The sequence below is a fragment of the Cheilinus undulatus genome, linkage group 23, assembly GCF_018320785.1.
Source record: "Cheilinus undulatus linkage group 23, ASM1832078v1, whole genome shotgun sequence".
In the NCBI taxonomy this organism is placed as follows: domain Eukaryota; kingdom Metazoa; phylum Chordata; class Actinopteri; order Labriformes; family Labridae; genus Cheilinus; species Cheilinus undulatus.
Genome location: NC_054887.1, coordinates 13,662,717 through 13,683,759, shown reverse-complemented (window position 1 = coordinate 13,683,759; position 21,043 = coordinate 13,662,717). Strand labels below are relative to the sequence as shown.

General features: G+C 36.8%; 1 protein-coding gene across 1 annotated transcript in view; it reads right to left on the bottom strand.

The window, feature by feature from the left end:
- Positions 1-21,043, bottom strand: part of LOC121505790 (beta-1,4 N-acetylgalactosaminyltransferase 2-like) — a 40,457-nt gene that overhangs the window by 12,681 nt on the left and 6,733 nt on the right. The window contains exons 2-5 of the mRNA XM_041781344.1: positions 15,269-15,375; positions 14,863-14,900; positions 12,488-12,554; positions 2,830-2,943 (exon numbers count right to left, since the gene is read on the bottom strand). Coding sequence (XP_041637278.1) covers positions 2,830-2,943; positions 12,488-12,554; positions 14,863-14,900; positions 15,269-15,375 — 326 coding nt within the window. The remainder of the gene's footprint in view (positions 1-2,829; positions 2,944-12,487; positions 12,555-14,862; positions 14,901-15,268; positions 15,376-21,043) is intronic.

Sequence of the window (21,043 nt, the reverse complement as noted above, 5' to 3'; positions counted from 1 at the left end):
TTGGTGTTGATTTTGCAAGAAATGAGGCCAGGGTGGCGAGCTAAAAACGGGCATCTTTCTGACTTTGAAGACAGATTCATCAGATTCGATACCATTGCAGCAGATGAGAGAGGTGTCAGCGTACTTGGGGCAGTTGATCCTCTCACGCCAAAACCATGCATGATATGGCTTTGGTTCTTGGTTTGACAGTAGCGGGACAAGATTTCTTCCGTTTTGATAAATTTTTTATGTGTGTGGTGTTGGATTTGTGGCTGTGGTCACTAGTTGTTCGCAAAGGTCTCAGTTGATGTGTTGGCTCTCTCAGCCTCAAAGGTGATGACATCACCCACTCTAGCAGGGTGATTTTTAAGCATTTTCAGTCAACGCACAGGAGTTTTGAAGACTCACCTATCGAAAACCATAAACCCCTATCGTCATACCAAAGACATTCCTGAAGAAAGGACAAAAATACCTGCATTTTAAAGTTTGAATGATCTCGGTAGGTGAAAGTATGGCGAAGCAGTAGCGGTGGTGAAAAACCCTATTTTTGTGGTTTCTTCATCCCTCTCCCCATTCATTTCAAATGGGACTTTTTTCGCAGTTTTTTGTGAAGAACTTTGCGAAAAATTGGCAAATCTCTTAGAAAAGTCCTAACACACCGATCGGGAACAAACCACACGTTTTGATGTATAATTTGCAGGGGTTTTCTCAAAGCCCTCGGAGGAGTAGTGCGGTGAAATTTTGTCTGCAAGATGAATAAAGAAGAAACGAATGGAAGAACACTCTCCTCCCGTAGCTTTGCTATGAGGAGGAGAGTGGCCCGTGTTGTTGCCCCAAGCCCCTAACTAGAGTCTAACAACACTTTAACTGGGGTACAATATCACTATTACTAGAGTACATCAACACTATAACTAGAGTCCAATAACACTTAAGAAAACTTTTGTAATGTTTTGTACGTGTTGTAAAACTTTTTGTAATATATCTAGAGGACTGTTGTTCTTTCCCTCATCTAGAGAACTGACGTCCTGTACTTTATCCAGAGTACTGCTGTCATGTACTTTACTATGAGTGCTGTAGTACTGTTCTTTATGTAGAGTACTGTTGTCCTTTACTTTATCTATAGTACTCTCATATTGTACGTTATAGTGCACTGTATTCCTTTAATTTATCTACAGTACTGTTTTCCTGGACTTTATCTAGTGTACTGTAGCCCTTTACTTTATACAGAGTACTGTTGCCCTTTACTTTACTAAGAGTACTGTAGTCCTGTTCTTTATGTAGAGTACTGTTGTCCTGTACTTTATCTACAGAACTGTTTTCCTGGACTTTATCCTGTGAAATGTTGTCCTGTGATTTTTCTAGATAACTTTTGTCCTGTATTTCACTTGGAGTACTGTTGTCCTATACTTTGTCTAGAGTACTGTTGTCCATTACTTTAACTAGAGCACTGTTGTCCTGTTCTTTAACTACAGTACTGTTGTCCTGGACTTAATCTACAGTACTGTTGTCCTGGACTTTATCTAGTGTTCTGTTGTCCTGGACTTTATCTTGACTACACTATAGACACTAGTGTACTGTTGTCCTGTATTTTATCTACAGTCCTGTTGTCTGTACTTTATCTACAATACTGTTGTCCTGTATTTTATCTACAGTCCTGTTGTCTGTACTTTATCTACAATACTGTTGTCCTGTATTTTATCTACAGTCCTGTTTTCTGTACTTTATCTACAATACTGTTGTCCTGTATTTTATCCCCAGTCCTGTTGTCTGTACTTTATTTACAATACTGTTGTCCTGTATTTTATCCCCAGTCCTGTTGTCTGTACTTTATCTACAATACTGTTGTCCTTGACTTTATCTAGCATACTGTAGCCCGATACTTTATCTACAGTACTGTTGTCTTGTACTCTATCTAGAGTGCTGTAGTCCTGTACTTTATCTAGAGCAGGGGTTCTCAACGTTGGTGTCGAGACCCCAATTGGGGTTGCGAGACACTGAGAAGAGGTCTCCAGATGCCTTAAAAAACATTTTTTAATTACACTGTTGCCACTTTACACCAGTTTTGCCAAATTGTAACCCATTTTTATCACATTTCCCAACAATTTTAGCATTTTTGGAAACTTAAAACCCATTTATTGTCATTTTAATTCCTGCCACAGCTAACCCTTTTTTGCCTGTTTATATCAATTTTCATCTCATTTCACTAAATATCCACCTATTTATGCTATTATAGCGCCATTTCAGCCACCTTTGAATCCCCCTTTCCCACTTAACATGCCCATTTTTGCCACTTTTACCCATTTTTTGGTTATTTTTTGCCACTTTAATCAAATTTTTGGCATTTCTAACCTGTTTCTGCTACTTTTAAAATCTAATTTCACCACCTTTCCCACCATTATTAATCAATTTAAGCTATTTTTAACATATTTTTAATTCTGTTTTTAACAAAAGGATTTAAGTTTTAAGAAGGTTTCTTACCACACAAATGAATTAAAATGTATTTCTTTGATAAGCGTGATTAATAAACAGGTTCAATATAAATACCACAGCTTAACTTTACAATGGACCGTGATTTTGCTGGCCCCCAGTTTGGCCCCAGTTCAACGACCTTCAGGTACAGCGGGGGTCCCCAGTTTCTGGCACCTTTATTTTGGGGGCTGCAGGCTGAAAAGGTTGAGAACCACTGATCTAGAGTACTAGAGACTGACTGACTAACCGACTGACCGACAAACTGACTGGCTGACATATTGATTGAGTGACTGACTGACTAATTGATTGAATGATTGATTCCTTAACTGACTGGCTGACTGACTGACTGACTGATTGACAGACTGATTGTGTGATCCTTACCCAGGTCTCCAGTGTGAACGTGGTAGGTGGTGCTCTGATAGGACACTGTAGTCAGCACATAGTTGAGGTTGTTGAGGTTCTTAGACTCTATAATCAGCACACTCTCACCGTCACCTAAAAAAACATTAAGAACCTTGTAGACGTTAAGATCTCTTACATTCTTTTGAGCCTAGCAACAACAACTATGATATTCTTTCAAATTGTTCATTTTTCTTTCAACAATGCTTTAAAACTTCTAACAACTCACTTAGATCAATCCCTTAAATGTTCATTTTTGAAAAAGCTGAGTTCAGTTTGACTATCCACACCCAGACCTGATTACTATCAGACCTGTTGAATGGATAAATCCCTTAACTAGACCCTGTCTGACAAAGTGAAGTAGGCTAAAGGATCTCCAACACATCATGGAGCCATCTAAAGAAGAACAGATGAGAAACAAAGTCACTGACATCTATCAGTCTAAAAGGGTTACAGAGACATTTCTAAGGCTTTGGGACTCCAGCAAACCACGCTAAGAGCCATTGCCCACAAATGGAGAAAATTGTGAAAGGTGGTGAACCTTCCCAGGAGTGGTTGGCCTGTTAGCTTCAGCCTGGTACTGTGTAGATCTTTATTTTTGAGACTCTTCCCTGGATGTCTGCTTCTGTTACTGTGACCAGCACTTGTTCTGGTCACTGGGCATTGGTGTTATGTGATGCTTCCAGCTCCCATAGGTCTTTCCAGGATTTCTCAGTCTCAGCTCTGGGTTTGTTATAACGTTGTGATGCTTAAAATTTTAGGGTGTGAAGGGCTATGTTTTGGTGTGTGTAGGCTTGTGTGTATAAATATGTGATTGTGTGTCTGTGTGTGTGTGCAGTTATTTGTTTTGGGGGGGAAATAGATTGGTGAGGGTATGGGATGTCAGGTAAAGCTGGAATTGAGATATATGAATACATTAAAGGCGAGAAGAGAGACAATGTAAAAAAAAACAACAAAAACAAAAGGAGTATACATGGATAAAGGGTGTATGCAGGTAAAAGAATGGTTTAAGTGGTAAATGATAAAGAAAGAATAAAGCATAATGGTAAAAATAATGATTATAATGCCTTGCATTAGTATTCTGTTTTTACTATTATAATTCAACGTTCCATGTCCATTCTTTGGTTTCCATTTTCCCTTCTTCTTTTTCAATTTTTAAAGCCCCCCACCCCCTTATAGTTTTTCTAGATGTATGAAGTTGAGGTGACCCTGATTCAGTTGCCCCCTGACCCTGTGAAGGGAGCCGGCCAATGGGTTCATCCTTTAAAACAATTTGCCTTTCAGTTAAGCACCCCCCAGACCCAGAGGGAGGGAGTCTGCTCACGTTGGACACTTCATGTCTTCCTTAAACACCATTTATTGATAGTCAAAAAAAGAAATAGGTAGAAGGGTACTGGGAGGGACTGGAAAGGACTGAGCATGGTATTAATAACAATAATAATAATCATAATAATAATAATAATAACAATGACTATGATAATAAAGATAATAATAATGATCTTAAACAAATAATTTAAATAATAATATATAAAAAACAAGCAAGCAAACAAAAAAGCTTAAAGATACGGAAAAGAGAAAAAAGAAAAACATATAGAAAGGTGGTAAAGTTATTTATAATACTGGTATGGCTTTGTGTTGCTATGTATTATGTGGAAGTAAAATAAATGAGATTAGTAATATTTTCAATGTAGTAATAATCAAAAATTCAAAATATAGTATTTTTAGCATAATAATTGTTTAAATGGGATTCAATAATGATAATAGTAATAAATAATATGATAATAATAATTATGATAACAAAGTTTGTAACAGTGTAATTAATTTCAAATAGATTACTATTATCATTTACAGCCATTACAACACCCTTAAGAGGTAATCATCTCCATCATCAAATATTATTTCAGTGATATGCCAGTAAGAATGATAAAATAATAATGTTATATAAATACAATATACATGATAATTATATCAATGATATAATAGTATATTAATACTATAATATAAATTGCATGACAATAAATGATAAAATAATACCATAGTATAAATGATATGATGGCTATAAGTGATATAATAATTATATAATAATGATATAAATGATATGATAATGATAACAATGATAAATGATACTAAATAACTATATAATGACAGTGTAATAGTGATTATCCCTAAACCAAGATACTGAAAAAATAAAATAAAATAAAATAAATAAAATAAAATTCAAAATAAATAAAAAAGTAAATAAAAATTATGAACAAAGGAGATTCAAATCAATTTTTTACAAACAGTAAACAAACAAATAGTATGTTAAGGACCCTATAGACTAGAACTGGGCAATTAATCAAAAAAAATCAAAACAGACATTTAAAGCCTCTAACCACCAAAAACCTGCCTTGGCAATTATTTCATTTTTTCCCCCCTTTTCTCGGAAAAATGTGACTTTTTACAAATAACATTTTCATTTCAGCTGATGTGTGTTTTGATTTCAAATGTTTCAATAAATAACCGTAATTTGTTAATCTGTGCATGTTCCTTTCAGTTGTCTGTTTTGAGATTCTAAAAATATTTCCTGAAGAAACCCAGTTGGAGGTTGGGGGTGGAATAATTGTTCGGTAATCCTAACCGAGGTCAAAAGTTTAATTAATCATGTTTTTGATTTTTGCCATAATCGCCCAGCCCTACTATAGACTGCTGTGTATTCTTTGTTTTGTTGTTTGGAGCTCCCTAGTGGCAGTTGCGCAGTAAAATCACTAGTTACCTCAATACTTACGGGAAGTTGTGATAATTCAGGAAGTGAATAGTACATGTGCTGCGGACAGAATGTTTTCTATGTGTTTTTTATCTACCTCCATCCTCTTCATAAGATGCAATGTCTGTAAGTACATATGTTTATAAGCAGGGCTTGACATTAACTTTTTTTGCTCACCAGCCACGGTGGCTAGTGGTTCTTTAAACTTACTAGCCACTCAGTATTTCCACTAGCCACAACTTTGGTGTTTGGTAACTCTGAGCTATATGCTAAATTTGGTACAGAGGGTATGATATGACACATGTGCTCTACTTTCCCTCACCAATATGATCAACATCAGCTCTCCTCTTAATAAAGCACTTCTCCCTGTACATGTGAAACAGCACACTACTGAGGTATGGGTCACACTGTTAGAGACAGTCATCTAAGAGTCAAAACTCTTAGATTTTCATTTTCTTAATGGGTATCAAGTTTATGCTAAAATTAAAGTACTGTTAATCGGCTGTTTATTAGAAAAAGCTACAGCAGATTACAAGAACATCTCTCATTTTTACTCTGTCAAATCTTCACCAGAGAATATTAAGTGTCCAACTTCTCCTGCTCTATATTGTATGGAGGAAATGTTTTCATAGGTGTGTCTAATACTAATTAGAATATCTCTTCAAATAATAGATGACTTACATTTGGTGGTGAAGCTCAAATTTGGAGAACATTAAACAACGGATGTATAATATAAGAAGATAAAAAAAAAAGTCACCGTTGAGTTGAATTCTCTTGGACTCCTAAGTGATCAGTTACAGACTTTTATCCTTCTGCCTCTGTTTCTCTCTGCCTCAGTGAACTGAATTAAAGTTTCTCTCGTCTTTTATAACCGTTAATTATCGATTTAGGCAAATTTATAATTAACCCTGAATATACAAAGTTTCAATGACATTCAAAGTATGCGCACCTTTGCGGAGGTTTTCATAATTTAGATTGCCTTCAACAAACAAAGAATATAGATGGAGTATTAATTAAACAATATTTAGACACACCGCTCACCCTGGCTCGCACGAGCGACAGAGACACACAGCTGGAGAGCACACACATAAATGGCGCTGACGCACATGGACAGAGAGGCACTTTAACGCAGAAAGAAAAAGCTCAGGTCTGAGTTTATCCTGCAAATTCTGAAACTTTTTTCCTAAACAGATAGAAGCCTTCATTCTAACCAACACATCAGTACGAGTGTGTGTCCATATATGTCTGTGGGTGTCGCGTTTGTGTGTGTCACACAGCATCAAAGCCCTTGGCGCTGCGTAAAATACGCACAAATGGATGAAGAGACCAGCCACTTTTCATTTATTTTGGAGGGAAATTTGAGCTTTTATGTGCCGAACAGCGTCTCTGTAACAAGTCTAACTCATAGGGGCTAACAGACAAGCACTTTCAGAGTGAAGCACAAGTTGTGACACTGATAAATTCAACCCGCCATCGTGACTAGTTAGAGTCACGCTGCTACCTGCTACAGCCGAAATCCACCCGCATTTGGCTAGTTGGTGGGTGTCAATAGCTGGATTTCCATTACAGTTTTTCGCAAAATAATAGTGATATTTCTTAAATTTCGATTAAGTACAATTGCGCTTTGAATGCGTTTCCATTAAGGGGAGTTTTGGGCATAGGCCTTGCAATTCTCGTAAAATCTCATCTCATGTGAATCCGGTGCAGGGAAGCTTGACGCTCAAAACCTGTTGCGTGTTGAGACGGTATTGGTTACATCAACGGCGGTTGCCTTGTTAATGTTGAACAAAAGACGAAGGCAACAGATGATAGTTCAGAGGTAAAGTCCGTATGTATGGCAAAAGCCATGTATAAGAGTAGAAGTATGATGTTAAGACAAGTCTCGTCTCTTCTTCTATCAGCGCCATGTTGTCACGGAGTGACTGGTCATGTGACACCATACATCACGTCCCGTGACTTGTAAATGCAGAAAAAGTGTTTCCATTACACTTTTGCGATATATGTTTCTATTTCAAAACGCCTGAAACACCTCCTCATGAAAGCGTTAAAAACTTTTTAGCGATATTTTAGGGTTTTTTCGAAATCCAGGTGTTTCCATTGCCAGTTTTTTTATTGCACTATTTCGATTTTGGGCATTTCCAAGTGTAATGGAAACCCAGCTAATGTCAAGCCCTGTTTATAAGGTTTAAATTGATGCTTAGAGTGCATTATTTGTGAATTACAACTGATATTTTTATGTTTAGTTGCTAACTCAATTTGGGTGGTATATGGCTTTCTTTGCTACTGTGTTTTCACACATATTCATACCTTACGTAACCACCGGCTTTCATTGACTGAGAATGAGAGAATATTACTATTTAGTGCATTTACAGAGTATATATACCTCTTGTGCTACAGCATATTTTTCTTGTTTGAAGTATACATAATTACTATATATGTATATATAAATATATACTTACGATATATATACTATAATACTTACTTACCTGTCGGGGTATACAGTACAGTACAGTATGCTATACTCACCTGTTTTTCCACCTTTCATACTTATCTGCAAAATGTACATTTTGCCATATTTTTGTTACAGTTTTACACCGTGGTTCAGTAAAGCATCCAAATACAACTCTTAGCTTCCACTGGATTTACTGAACTCTGTGTTTAACTGTCTGAGTAACTTATCTGCTGGTGAGACCAGTACATAGTACATAAATTAATCCAAAGACAGATGAATAGTAATAATAGCAAGAGTTGGAATGGTGTTGTTAACATAATTTATAGCTGATGTGAGGTATAGTGCACAAAATTAATTATAGTTTTTCCAATCCATATATACTAATGATATCAAGACTAATAATAGGATGGTATTTATTATTATAATAATAATGACTACAATAATAACAAAACATAATTATAATATTAATTATAATAATACTTATAATAATCATAATAATTGTATTAATAACAGATAAATACAAGGCAGATGTAAGTGATAATGGCACTGAAGTCATTGACAGTGTCTCTAATATGTGGGAAGTTGGTTTCTTAGGCAGCTGCAACTTCAGCACTGTTAATAATAATAATAATAATAATTAATAATAATAATAATGTTTTTTAAATGAGGGAGGTGAAAAGTGGGATCATGTTAGTAGAAAGTTGAGGAGAGAGGACCAAACAGAGTAGTGGGTGAGTTTCCAGGGAGATATGTTCTGTGAGTAAGTTATTCCAGTGGGTGATGTTTATCTTGAATTTCCAGTTAATGAAGATGTTTTTCTTGGCAATAGTCAGGGCTGTTAGGAGTAGTTTATTGTTTGATTTGTTGAGGTTTGTTGTTGATGTGTCGCCGAGTAGACAGAGTAAGGGGGACATAGGGATGTGGCAGCCCATAAGGATGGAGAGTGATTTGGTGACCTTGCTCCAGAACTGTTGAATCGATTTGCAGTGCCAGATGTCGTGAAAGTAGGTGTCTGGCTTGTTTTGGGTGCAGTAAGAACAAATTTCTGAAGCAAATCCCATCATTTTCCGCCCAGTGAGGTGTGTTCTGTGTAGTATTTTGTATTGTATTAGTTGTAGATTTGCATTTTTTGACATTGAAAAAACATTTTGCATGATTTGGTTCCAGAAGTCGGCATCAGAGGCAATCGATAAGTCTGTTTCCCATTTTGATACTGGTATGGCTATGGTACTGTCTGATTTTGATATTATTCTGTATATTTTAGAAAGGAGTTTTGTTGAGCTGATGTTGATTAATTCTTAGCTTAGCTAAGGAAGATCTAGATTGGTGGATGTAGTGTTACATATGGCATGAATGGATAATTTAATTTTCAGGTATTCCAGGCATGGATTGCTCCTGATGCTGTACTCCTGGACCAGGAGGGGAAATGAAGCCAGTTTATTGTTTTGAAAGATAAATGTTGTAAATGTGTGATGCCTTTGTCTGACCATGAGCGGAGGTGGAGTGGTTTTTGTTGCTGAGATAGTTGGGGTTGTTCCAGATGAGGATGAGTTTACATGGTGTCAGAGTAGAGTTTGTGATTTTGTGGAATTCCCACCAGGCTGTTAGAGCTGATGATACTGTTATTCTTTTAAAACAGGTGTGGCGTTTAACAGATGGGCTGATGAATGTTAAGTCTGAGATAGGAATGTTGTTGCATGCTGACTGTTCAATATCTAACCATGGACTGTCTGATTGTTGGGGGTCGATCCATTTAAATATGTACTATAGTTGGTTTGCTCTAAAGTACTGATGAAAGTTTGGTGCTGAGAGTCCTCCTTGTGCTTTGGGTTTCTGTAAGGTTGTTAATTTGATTCTGGGTGTTTTTTTTCCCAATAATATTTATTGATGATGGAGTCTAGAGATTTGAACCATGAAGAAGTGGGTTGGGATGGGATCATAGTGAAGAGATAGTTTATTTTTGGTAATATTGTCATTTTTAATTGATGCTATTCTGCAGATTAATGAAAGTGGTAAGTTCATCTGCGGAGGAGAGTGTCAGTTATTGTTTTGAGTAATGGGGCGTAGTTGAGAGTGAACAGCTCTAACAGCCTGGAGGAAATGTGAATACCTAAATATGTGATGTAACTAATGCATAAAGGAATGGGTGGAGGGTGGGCTGCCACATCCCAGCTCTTGCTATGGAGTGGGAGGACTGAAGATTTATGCCAGTTTATTCATTTCAATGAAACACAAGATACTTGTGCCCTATAAAGAGGATCAGCGCTCAGTGAAGAAATCCCTAATACATTACTATCTGCCTCCACAAGTCAACCGTGCAGACCGATGGGTAGTAAGAAACCCGCACTTCACAGGGGTTGTCAAGTGGGAACCTCCTTTCATCAGTGTTTCATCCAGTTAGTCCCACGACACCTCCAGAGGGCTGAACAGTGATCTCCAGCCTCCCAGAGCCATCACCCTCCATGCTGGCTCTCACCACCCACCATCAATTATTACTAATAACTAAGAGTAAAAAAGAGGGGAAAATGAGACAGATTAGGGAGAGCAAGAGAGAGAAAGAGAGCAAGCTTTGCAATAGGGTGGGGGAGGCAAAGCTAAGGGTGTGGTACCCTGTCGTGGGTCAACACATACCCCCGGCCTGGCGTGGCATTGTGCTCTACCTCCCCCCCCGACTCCCTCATTTTCATGAGGGAAGACAGAGTAGAGAGAGGATTAAACAAAACTAACGGATAGAGAAGGTAAGGGGTTTCGTCAACCTTCATTTTTGCCCCAGCTGGCGTTACTCCTCCTCATCCAGATCAACTGCATGGCCTGAGCTGCATCATCTGAGATCTCCTTAACTGTCTTTCGCAAATTCTGTCCTTGCACTCCCAGCTCTCTAAGTAATGAAACAGCTGACCTTGCTACAAACCCTCTACATCCCCCTTCTACTGGATGAGTCCTAACTTTCCATCCTCGCTGTTCAGCTTCTGCTCCTAAATCTGCATTTCTTAACTTCTTCCTTTCATAGGCTTCCTCCACAGAATCCTCCCAAGGAACCGTCAGCTATAAAATAAACCCCATTTGACTGGCAGACCATAGCACTATGTCAGGTCTAAGACTGGTGCAAACTATCTCCCATAGCACAACAAGTTTCCCTTCTAAATCTACCTACATCTCCCAGTCCTTAGCATCCTTTAACTGGCCAAACTGGTGCCTATAAAAACCTACCTCCTTTAACCTTCTTTCCCTCTCTGACAAACTGAACTGTCTTCATTCCCTGATTACATCCTGCATTCACCTGTTGCTAGACTTTTCAAAACCCTGTCATGCCTCCATGTATATCTACCTTGTGACGGACTGATCTTACATCCCGTCAATGGAGTAATTGGAAATTTTTGAGTAGGATTCTATGGTTTTGATTGTTTCCTGTAGTGATGAGTGTGGCTTCTGTAAAAAGAGCAGTATGTCATCGGCGTAAAAACTGATTTTATGATGGTGGTTTGGCGCTTTGATTCCATGGATGCTTGTATTCTGGCGGATGGCTGCAGCTAAAGGTTCTATGAAGATGGTGAATAGTGAGGGGAGAGTGGGCATCCTTGCCTAGTCCCCCTGTGCAGTGTGAACGGTTGTGATCTTAGTCCGTTTGTGATAACAGTGGCCGAAGGTGCAGTGTATATAATTTTAACCCAATTAATAAATAATTCCCCAAAGCCAAACTTTTGTATTGTGAAGATGAGGAATGACCAATTAACTTTATCGAATGCCTTTTCTGCGTCCAGTGTGACGATGATGGATGGTGTATGTTGTGATGGTCTACGTTGAGGAGGGAGATGGGACGGTAGCTGGATTGGAGTGATGGGTCTTTGTTGGGTTTGAGGAGGAGTGAGATTGGGGCTGTGTTCATAAGTGGAGACAGTCTTGCTTCTGCTTCTAAAACTGAGATATGGTCTTGATTGAGTTGTGGTAGATTGATGTTCAAGAATGAAATGATGTCATGTTGGTTTGGGTTATTTTCTGGTCAATATAAATTTGCATAAAATTCCATGAAAATGTTATTTAGTTCTTCAGTTGAGTTTGTTGGCTGCCCTGCTGAGTTTTTGATGGAAATAGTTTGTTTTTCTTTATTCTGCTTTATTTTGTTTGCTAAGTATTTGCCAGATTTATTGCTATGATTGAAATGTTCTTTTCTGAGTCTGTGTATGTGGAATTGAGTTTTTCTATTCAGGATTTCATTCAATTTAAATTTGTATTTTCTAAGTTCATTGTAGAATTCTTCTCTTGGGTTGTTAGCGATGATGTCCTCTAAATGTTGATTTTTTGTTCCAGTTCAGATTCCTGCTGCTCTTCTTTCTTTTTCTTGTGGACGGAATATGAAATGATTATGCCGCTTAAATTTACCTTTACCTGTTTCCCATATGATATTCAATCATTTTTGTATGAAAAACCGTGAAGATCCTTACCTAAAACATCAACATCTGCAGGTGGAGTTTCAGTGGTCAGCACTCCTTTGGACACTTGCAAAGTTACCTGGAGTCAACAAACCGGAATTAAATCAGCACAAAGGACTTATAGAGCTGCACAAAGCTCCATGTCTGCTCATCACAATTGTTATGAATTTGAATTAGGTTCAGGATCTGTGCTATGCCCATTTAAAAACAGTTTAAACACCATGACACAGTTTAATCCAATCAATGACAAAAATCTGGAGGACATTTTACACCAACTGAACTCTTCCTACTGCTGTCTGAATATTTTACCCACAGATTTTTTCAAAAAGGTTTCACACGTCATGGCATCTGATCTGTTACAGATCATAAACATGTCTCCAAGCTAAGGTGTCTTCCCACAGACCCTAAAAAAACCAGCTGTTATTAAGCCGCTCTTTAAAAAGAACAATCTAGAAAACAGCCTAATGAACAATTACAGACCAATATCAAACCTTCCCTTTTAAGTAAAATAATTGAAAAGGCTGTGTTTCAACAGCTAAATTATTTTCTAACAGTGAACAGCTGCTTTAACGTCTTCCAGTCAGGTTTTAGACCACATCACAGCACTGAGACCACCCTGGTCAAAGTGTTTGATGACATTCACTTGAACACAGATCATGGCAGAACTTCAGTATTATTGGACCTCAGTGCTGCATTCGACCACAATATATTACTTGACAGACTGGAAAACTGGGTGGGACTGTCTGGCACAGTTCTTGATTGGTTTGCATCCTACTTAAAGGGCAGGGATTATTTTGTGTCAATAGGTAACTTTAAATCTGAGCAGACCAAAATTACATGTGGAGTTCCCCAAGGCTCCATCCTGGGGCCTCTTCTGTTCTACATGCTTCCACAGTCAGATCATAGAAAACAACAAAATAAACTACCATATCTCTGCAAATGACACACAGCTCTACATTTCCATGTCCCCAGGTGACCATGGCCCTATACAAGCACTGGGTAAATGCATGGAACAAATTACTGAGTGGATGCACCATGATTTTCTTCAGTTAAACAGAGAAAAAACTGAGGTAGTAGTTTTTGGACCCAAGGAGGAATCTCTTAAAATCAGCATGAAGCTCCAGTCACTTCAGTTATAAACCTCAGACCATGCCAGAAATCTGGGTGTTGTCATGGATTCAGACCTGAATTTTAAAAGCCACATAAAAACAATTACAAAGTCAGCATATTATCACCTCAAGAATATTTCTAGGATTAAAGGACTGATGTCACAGCAGGACCTTGAAAAACTTGTCCATGCATTTATCTTTAGTCGAGTTGACTACTGTAACAGTATCTTTAGTGGTCTGCCTAAAAAGTCCATCAGACAGCTGCAGCTGATCCAGAACGCTGCTGCTCGAGTCCTCACTAAGACCAAGAGAGTGGACCATATCACTCCTGTTCTGAGGTCTCTACACTGGCTCCCTGTCACTCAGAGAATAGACTTTAAGATACTCCTGTTATCTTATAAAGCTCTGAATGGTTTAGGCCCAGAATACGTCAGAGACCTTCTAGTCCAGTATGAACCATCCAGACTACTCAGGTCGTGTGGTGCAGGTCTGCTCTGTGTCCCCAGAGTCAGAACCAAACATTGAGAATCAGAGTTCAGTTTCTATGCTCCACATATCTTGAACAAACTCCCAGAAAACATCAGGTATGCTGAGATTTTGAGTTCTTTTAAATCAAGGTTGAAGACACACCTGTTCACTGCTGCCTTTGACTAAAAACTTTATCACTTTTCAAATTTTCTATTTTCACTCAAACTCTGCACTATGTGTTTTTATCTTTTTTGGGTTTTATGTGCTGTTTTTATCACCTTTTACATTCTTCTTTTAAATTGTTTTAAATTAAGAGCTTGGAGCTCAGATAAGGATCTGGTATTGGCCAGAAACGTGAATTCAGTCTCTGGACCAAGGTTAAGAAGAATCCAGGTTTTTATCTTTTGTGGATCATATTTGCTGTTTTTAATCACCTTTTACATGTTTTGTTTCAAAATTTGCCATTGTGTTTCTTTTTTCCCTTTGTCATTGTATTTTAATGTCCTGTGTGAAGCACTTTGAACTGTCTTGTTGCTGAAATGTGCTATACAAATAAACTTGCCTTGCCTTGCCTTAATTAGTGGCAAAGTTATCACATACATGTTTGGCCTGAATACATTAATAACAGAGCCAAACATTCTAAACACTCAGGTTCAATTTCTGAGAATGTCAAACACTGACACATAAAGTCAGATTTACTTAATCCTGCCTTTCAGTATGGCCAGGGCCAAACATGCCATAGGTATACCTGTGATGTGTATAAACAGTTATGCTGATTTAAATTCATATCAAAAATAAAATTATACCAACCCTGTAGCTCTTTCTTTGTTCTGGAAACAGCTTCAAACCTGCAAGACAAAAAAAAACAGGATCATCCTTTAAAGGTTAGAAGAATAAAATCAATAAAAGACAAACAAACTCCTGTTTAGTCAGAGAAAAGTTTATTTTTTTTATCCTGTAATTCTATTTAACCTATTTAACTTTATCCATTTTTACCCCTCCTTTATTCTTTATTTTTTATCTTTCCTTTTTTCCTTTGCCTTTCCTCAATCTCCTCTTGTTGTCTTTGTATCTACTTTTATCCTTTGTTTGACATTTGTTTAACCTCATTTCATCACATCTTTGCTCCTTGATTTCTTTATGTAATTTCTATTGTCACTGGGATATTTTGTCCTGTTTGGATTTTTTTGTGAAATGCATCTTGTTAGCAGCTTACCTGGTATGAAAGTGGGGGTCAGAGGTAGTACGTGAAAGCCCTGGAAGGGATACTGCAGAGGAGTGTTGGGAGTAGCAAGTAGCAGTTCAGACAATACCGACGTTGTCCTGTTGGAAGGGCAGAGGAAATGATGGAAGAGTGTTTAAATGCAATTTTTGTCTTTAAGGAAAACACATGAATAATTCAGGATTCTTCCCCTGTCTGATGAATGCTGTGACATTTGGCACGTCGTCTTCACCATGTGCAGATGTATATATCTACTATGTGCTGCTATGTGATTGGAAATTAGATATTTTTATTAAAGGAGAAATTTTTCAGGACTCAAACAGGTTTGTGTCTTTGAGTGTTGATGAAAAATGACACAGATATCACAGTCAGCAACAGAACGGTCAGCTGATGTCAGAGAGCAACCGTGCTCCATCAGTCAGAGACATGAAGGAGGTACAGCAACAGAACGGTCAGCTTGCAGAGAACAACCGTGATCCATCAGTCAGAGACGTGAAGGAGGTACAGCAATGTACCCTTGGACATTTTCTGACTTTGACCTGTGCTGACTTATGTTGCTCTCCTTCTCATTTGTGTCTGTCTTAGTCCCTAATGGATCATCTGATGATCATCTGAGAGACACACCTGTGCTTGTTTTACCAGCATAATATGTCCTGATTTGATTAGCTATGACTTTCCACCTGATGGTGTGAATTTGCATGTTTTAAAAGGAAACTGTATTTTAGGTTTAAATAGCATTCAAATGTTTATATATTATTGAAGGATAAGTAAGGAAAGTGTATCATCCCCCAAACTTTTAGGGTGGGCTGAATGGACAAGTGGGTGGACCAAGGCCCATAAGGCCCGCCCATAATGCCTCAGATTAATCTAAGAATGAGAGTGATGGCAAAGCTCAAATTAATAGCTTTAAAACATTAAAAGTATAGAGATATTTAGAGTTAAAACACATTAAAATCTAAATAAAGAATGAATAAATTAAGCAAAATTAAAAAAAATAAATGAATAAAAAAATAAAGTAAAATAATACCTATAATTATTATTTTATTATTAAAATTTTTCATGATTGTTATTGGTACTTTTTGTTCTTTTAGTTGATGATTGTGGTGATGATATTATTAAGGCTATCATTTTTATGATTATTTTTATGATTTCATTATTATGAGAAATATTCATGACTATCATTATAACTTTATAGTGATGATGAAAGTGAAGATTATTATAATTTTTAAGGCTATTATTATTATTATTATGATTATTATCATTATTAATATTTTTATTGGAATTATTTAAATAACTAGATCAAAATAACAATTTCAGCTGAAATTGTGTCGGGATGTTGAGAGGTGAATTGTAGAAAAACTGGTGAAAAAAAGCCATAAAGCACATAAATAGCTAAAAATAGCATAAAATGACAAAAGTAGCTGAAAAAGACATTCAGTAGCTTAAAAATAATAAAATAAGCTGAAAGTAACCTAATTAAGCTGAAAATAGCCTAAAGATACCTTAAAAAGCATGAAATGCCATAAAAGTAACTGAAAATGGCATTCAGTAGCTTAAAAAGGATAAAAATCGCTGAAAGTAACCCCAAAATAGCTGAAAATAGCTTAGAAATAGCTGAAAGTAGCCTGGAAATAGCTAAAAAAAACAGCATAAAAATAGCTGAAAATAGCATGAAAGTAGCTGAAAATTTAATTTAATGGCTGAAAAAAAACATTGTAATTGCTGAACATAGATTAAAATAGCTGAAATTAGTGTAAAAATAGCTGAAAATAACATAAAAGCTGAAGAATTTAATACCTGATTTGTCAGGAATGTGAAATCATAGCTCAAAATATAGAATTTAGTAACCAAAAAAAGTATACACTGTCTTATTGACAGAGTAGCCTCTTGAGTCTAAAGGCTGAAGGTGTGTGAGATTGTGCTAAAGATGGTGGAGATATTGTTCACAGCCTTATTACTTAACCATCAGTCAAATTGTTGAAAATTACCTTTGCAAGAACCACAAACTAAGCGGTGAAGCAAAAACAACTTGAAGTACAATAACAATAAGTTAAAGGTGTCAAAAATGGTCAAAAAGCAACAAAAATGGGTGAAAAGTGGTGAAAATGGGGACAAAAAGTGGAAAAGGGGTCAGAAAGTAACAAAAAATGGGTGGAAAAATGACAAAAAAATGAGTTATAGGTGACATAAAATGGTCCAAATGTGGCAGAAAAATGAGTGAAAAGTGAATAAATTGGGCAAGAAGCAGTCAAGAGTAGCAAAAATGGGCAAAAATAGGACACAAGTGGTATTTAGTAGCAAAAGGTAGCTGAAATGGGTGAAAAGTGCTGAAAAGGGTCAAAAATGTGATGTAGTGGCAAAAATGGGCAAAAAAGAGGATGCAGGTGGTATTTCATTGCAACACATAGCTTAAATGGGTGAAAAACAGCAACAAAAATGGTGAAAAGGGGCAAAAATGGGATCAAAGGTATATAATGAAGAAAGGTAGCTTCAATGGGTGAAAATTGGGAGAAAAAATGGTGAAAAGGGGCAACAAAGGAAAAAAGTGGCAAAAAATGTGTAAAAAGTTGGAAAAAATCTCAAAATGGGTAAAAAAAAGTAGGAAAAGGTGGTATTTCATGGCAAAAGGTAGCTTAAATGGGTGAAAAGTGGCAAAAAAATAGTGAAAAAGGGGCAAAACGTTTTCCTTTTTTAAGGTTTTCTGGGGGAAAAGATATTTAAGATTAAGATATAAAAGAGCCACAAATAGTCACAAAAGAAACACATGTGGCTCAAGAGCTGAACATTGATTATCACTGGTTTACAGTTTTAAATCCATTATAGTAAAAGCTACATTTATGTGATGGGGAAGTGTTGACACTAGGCCTGGACAATATGGCCTAAAAATCATATCACGGTATTTTTCTTGCCTTTGATAATAACAGTATTGTGAGGCAGTTAGTGTTACCCAGACAGTTATTAGTGTCATATTCCCCTGCTCCTTCTTTGTTAGATGCGTGTGTTACGCTATGTTGATTAGACAGTTGTGTGACGTGAGCACGCAGGGGAGATACAAGACTTTGCGGGACGTTTTAGTTGACGTAAATGGTGCTCGTGGCTCATCGCATGGACAGTATGGTTAGCTGCTCCGTGCCTGAGTGAGGGCATACAACTAAGATAAACATCACTGCTGTAAAAGGCTGCATAAACTGTTCCTACCTGCTGAAGTCAAGTAAAGCTACAGAGACAGAAGATTCCTTGTCATGTGAAGTAATTTCTACCCACGCACTTCCACATGACGTTAGCCTAGCATGCTTCAAGGCTGCAAACGCGACAGTATTATATCATGCTATTACAAAATTAAAAAGAGATAATGCATTTTAATCCAAATTCAAGTGTTATTAACCCCCTTCTCCCCTTAAAACAAGCCTTTGATGGCATACTTAATTTATCTCTAAGTGTAGGAACATAGAAAACATGTTTTATTTTTTTAAGTCTCTCTAGGTTTACTTCTGTCTAACTGCACTTCAAGTTTCACATTTATCTCTTACCTGATGAGGCGTGTTAAGCTGCTAATGACTTGAACACGTTTCCTCTCTGCCAGCTGTGGAATGTATTAATACAGGTTTACCGCCCATTTACCGTTTTTTTTTAAACCATTTCCTCCTGCTCTGTCGTCCCTGTGCTTGAAGCAATTGTCACACTGAGGCAGATACAATGACGTCATCAACAAGCGTTATCGCGATTGGTCGGTGGAGTTCAAATCTCTACCATAGGCCAAAATTATATCATTTATATCGACTACCTCATACCGCGCACCCCTAGTTGGTGCATTCATTTATGTGTCCGTGTCACAGCTGAGATCAAAGCAAATTAGTCACACCTGTGAAAGATTCTGTTATAACCGCTCAGAAAACTGAGTCAAGTGGCCAGAACATGTACTCAAACAAAGTCAATTTAAGCTCTACTTGTAAGACCTAGCAGAAAACCAAAGACATGATGAGAATCAGCAGAAGTTGCCGGACGCAGTGATATGTTTTTCATGTGTGGAAAGCAAAAAAATCATGCTTGAAGAGTGAGTCAGAAAAGTGGTTCTAAAATCCCCCACAGAGAACCTCAGGAGGAAAATTAATATTAGTGCAGGTGGACAGCTGTAGGGGTGTCGGTCACGCTTTGAAGTTCACTGTGCCAAAACTGTTTATCCTATTGACCTTAAATCTTTTTTTTTGTGAGCAAGAGGAGATATGTGGCTACATATTGCTGTTAAAATTATTTCTCTGGATCTTTTTTTCAGGAGAGCAGTTTGTTTGGAAGTTCTGCCCCTATGCTCAACTCTTCTCCTGCACTCTAGCAATGATGTCATCACTGTAAGTCTCTCCATGTACTCCACTTTAAATCATCTGAGAGAGACAAAATCTTATAAATAAAATTTTATCAGCAAAAAAAAAGTTTAAAAAGTATAAATAGTATAAAAAGTATTAAAAATAGCTAAAAAGAGCACAAGAAGCTGAAAAGTATGATAATAGAGTAATGAAAATAGCCCAAGGAATGCCAAAGTTATGAGGAGCTCAAAAAAGTGCAGATTTGTAAAATTTTGCCATCTGTTTAACATTGTTAAACAAAGTCAAATATTTTAAAAATGATAAAAGTTAGAGATGAGAAAATTCATAACAGTTGAATGACGAAGAAATTGAATTTTTAAGTTCAAACGGTGTCAATATGACAAAGTATGAAGTAGATAGCTGGCACAGAATAAGAGAAGCAAATAAGCATCCCCACTAATAATTTGAATTATTATTATTATTGTTGGAAATATTATTTGAATTATTATTATTTAAATTATTCATGATTATTATGTTACCTTATGGTGATAATGGTAGTGTTGATAATTATTATTATTAAGGCTTTATTTATTATTATTACTATTCATGGTTATTACTCATAGTTATTATTATTACTTTATGGTTATAATGGTTGTGATGATAATTATTATTATTAGATCTATGATTATTATTATTTCTTTATGTGATGATGGTAGTGATAATAATTAATATAATCAAGGTGATAATTATTATTGTTTTTATTAGTGGGGATGCTGAGCATCCACACTATTGATATTGGCGTTGGCCTTTTTTTTCTCCTTATTCTTCGTCTTTGCTGACTATCTCCTCCTTCATATTTTGTCGTATTGACACCATTTCTTCATCATTTGACTGCTATGACTTTTCTCATTTCTAACTTTTATAATTTTTAAAAGAGAGGCAGAACTTCCCGAACAAACTGCTCTCCTGGGGGAAATATTCACAGTTAAAATATAAACAACAAAACATAGCCACACATCTCTTGCTCACAGCAAAGATTTCAGGTTAAAGGATCAAGGGTTTTTGCACAGCTTCAAAGCACGACCGACACCCCTACAGCTGTTCACCTGCACTAATATAAATTTCCATCTGAGGTTCTCAGTGGGGGCTTTCGGAACAAATTTTTTTCCAAGCTTTTTCAGCCATTGAATGCTGATTTCAGCTATTTTTATGCTACTTTCAGCTAATTTTAGGCTACTTTCAATTATTTTTTATCATTTCTTAGCAACTGAATGCCATTTGTAGCTACTTTTATGTCATTTTATGCTATTTTTATGCTATTTTTGGCTTTTTCAGCTATTTTCAGAAGTTCTTCCACAGTTCATCTCTCAGCATCCCCACACAATTTCAGCTGAATTTCAATTTTATCTAGTTAGAATTAGAATAGTTCCACTTGTCATTACTTTATGGTGATGATGGTGGTGAAGAT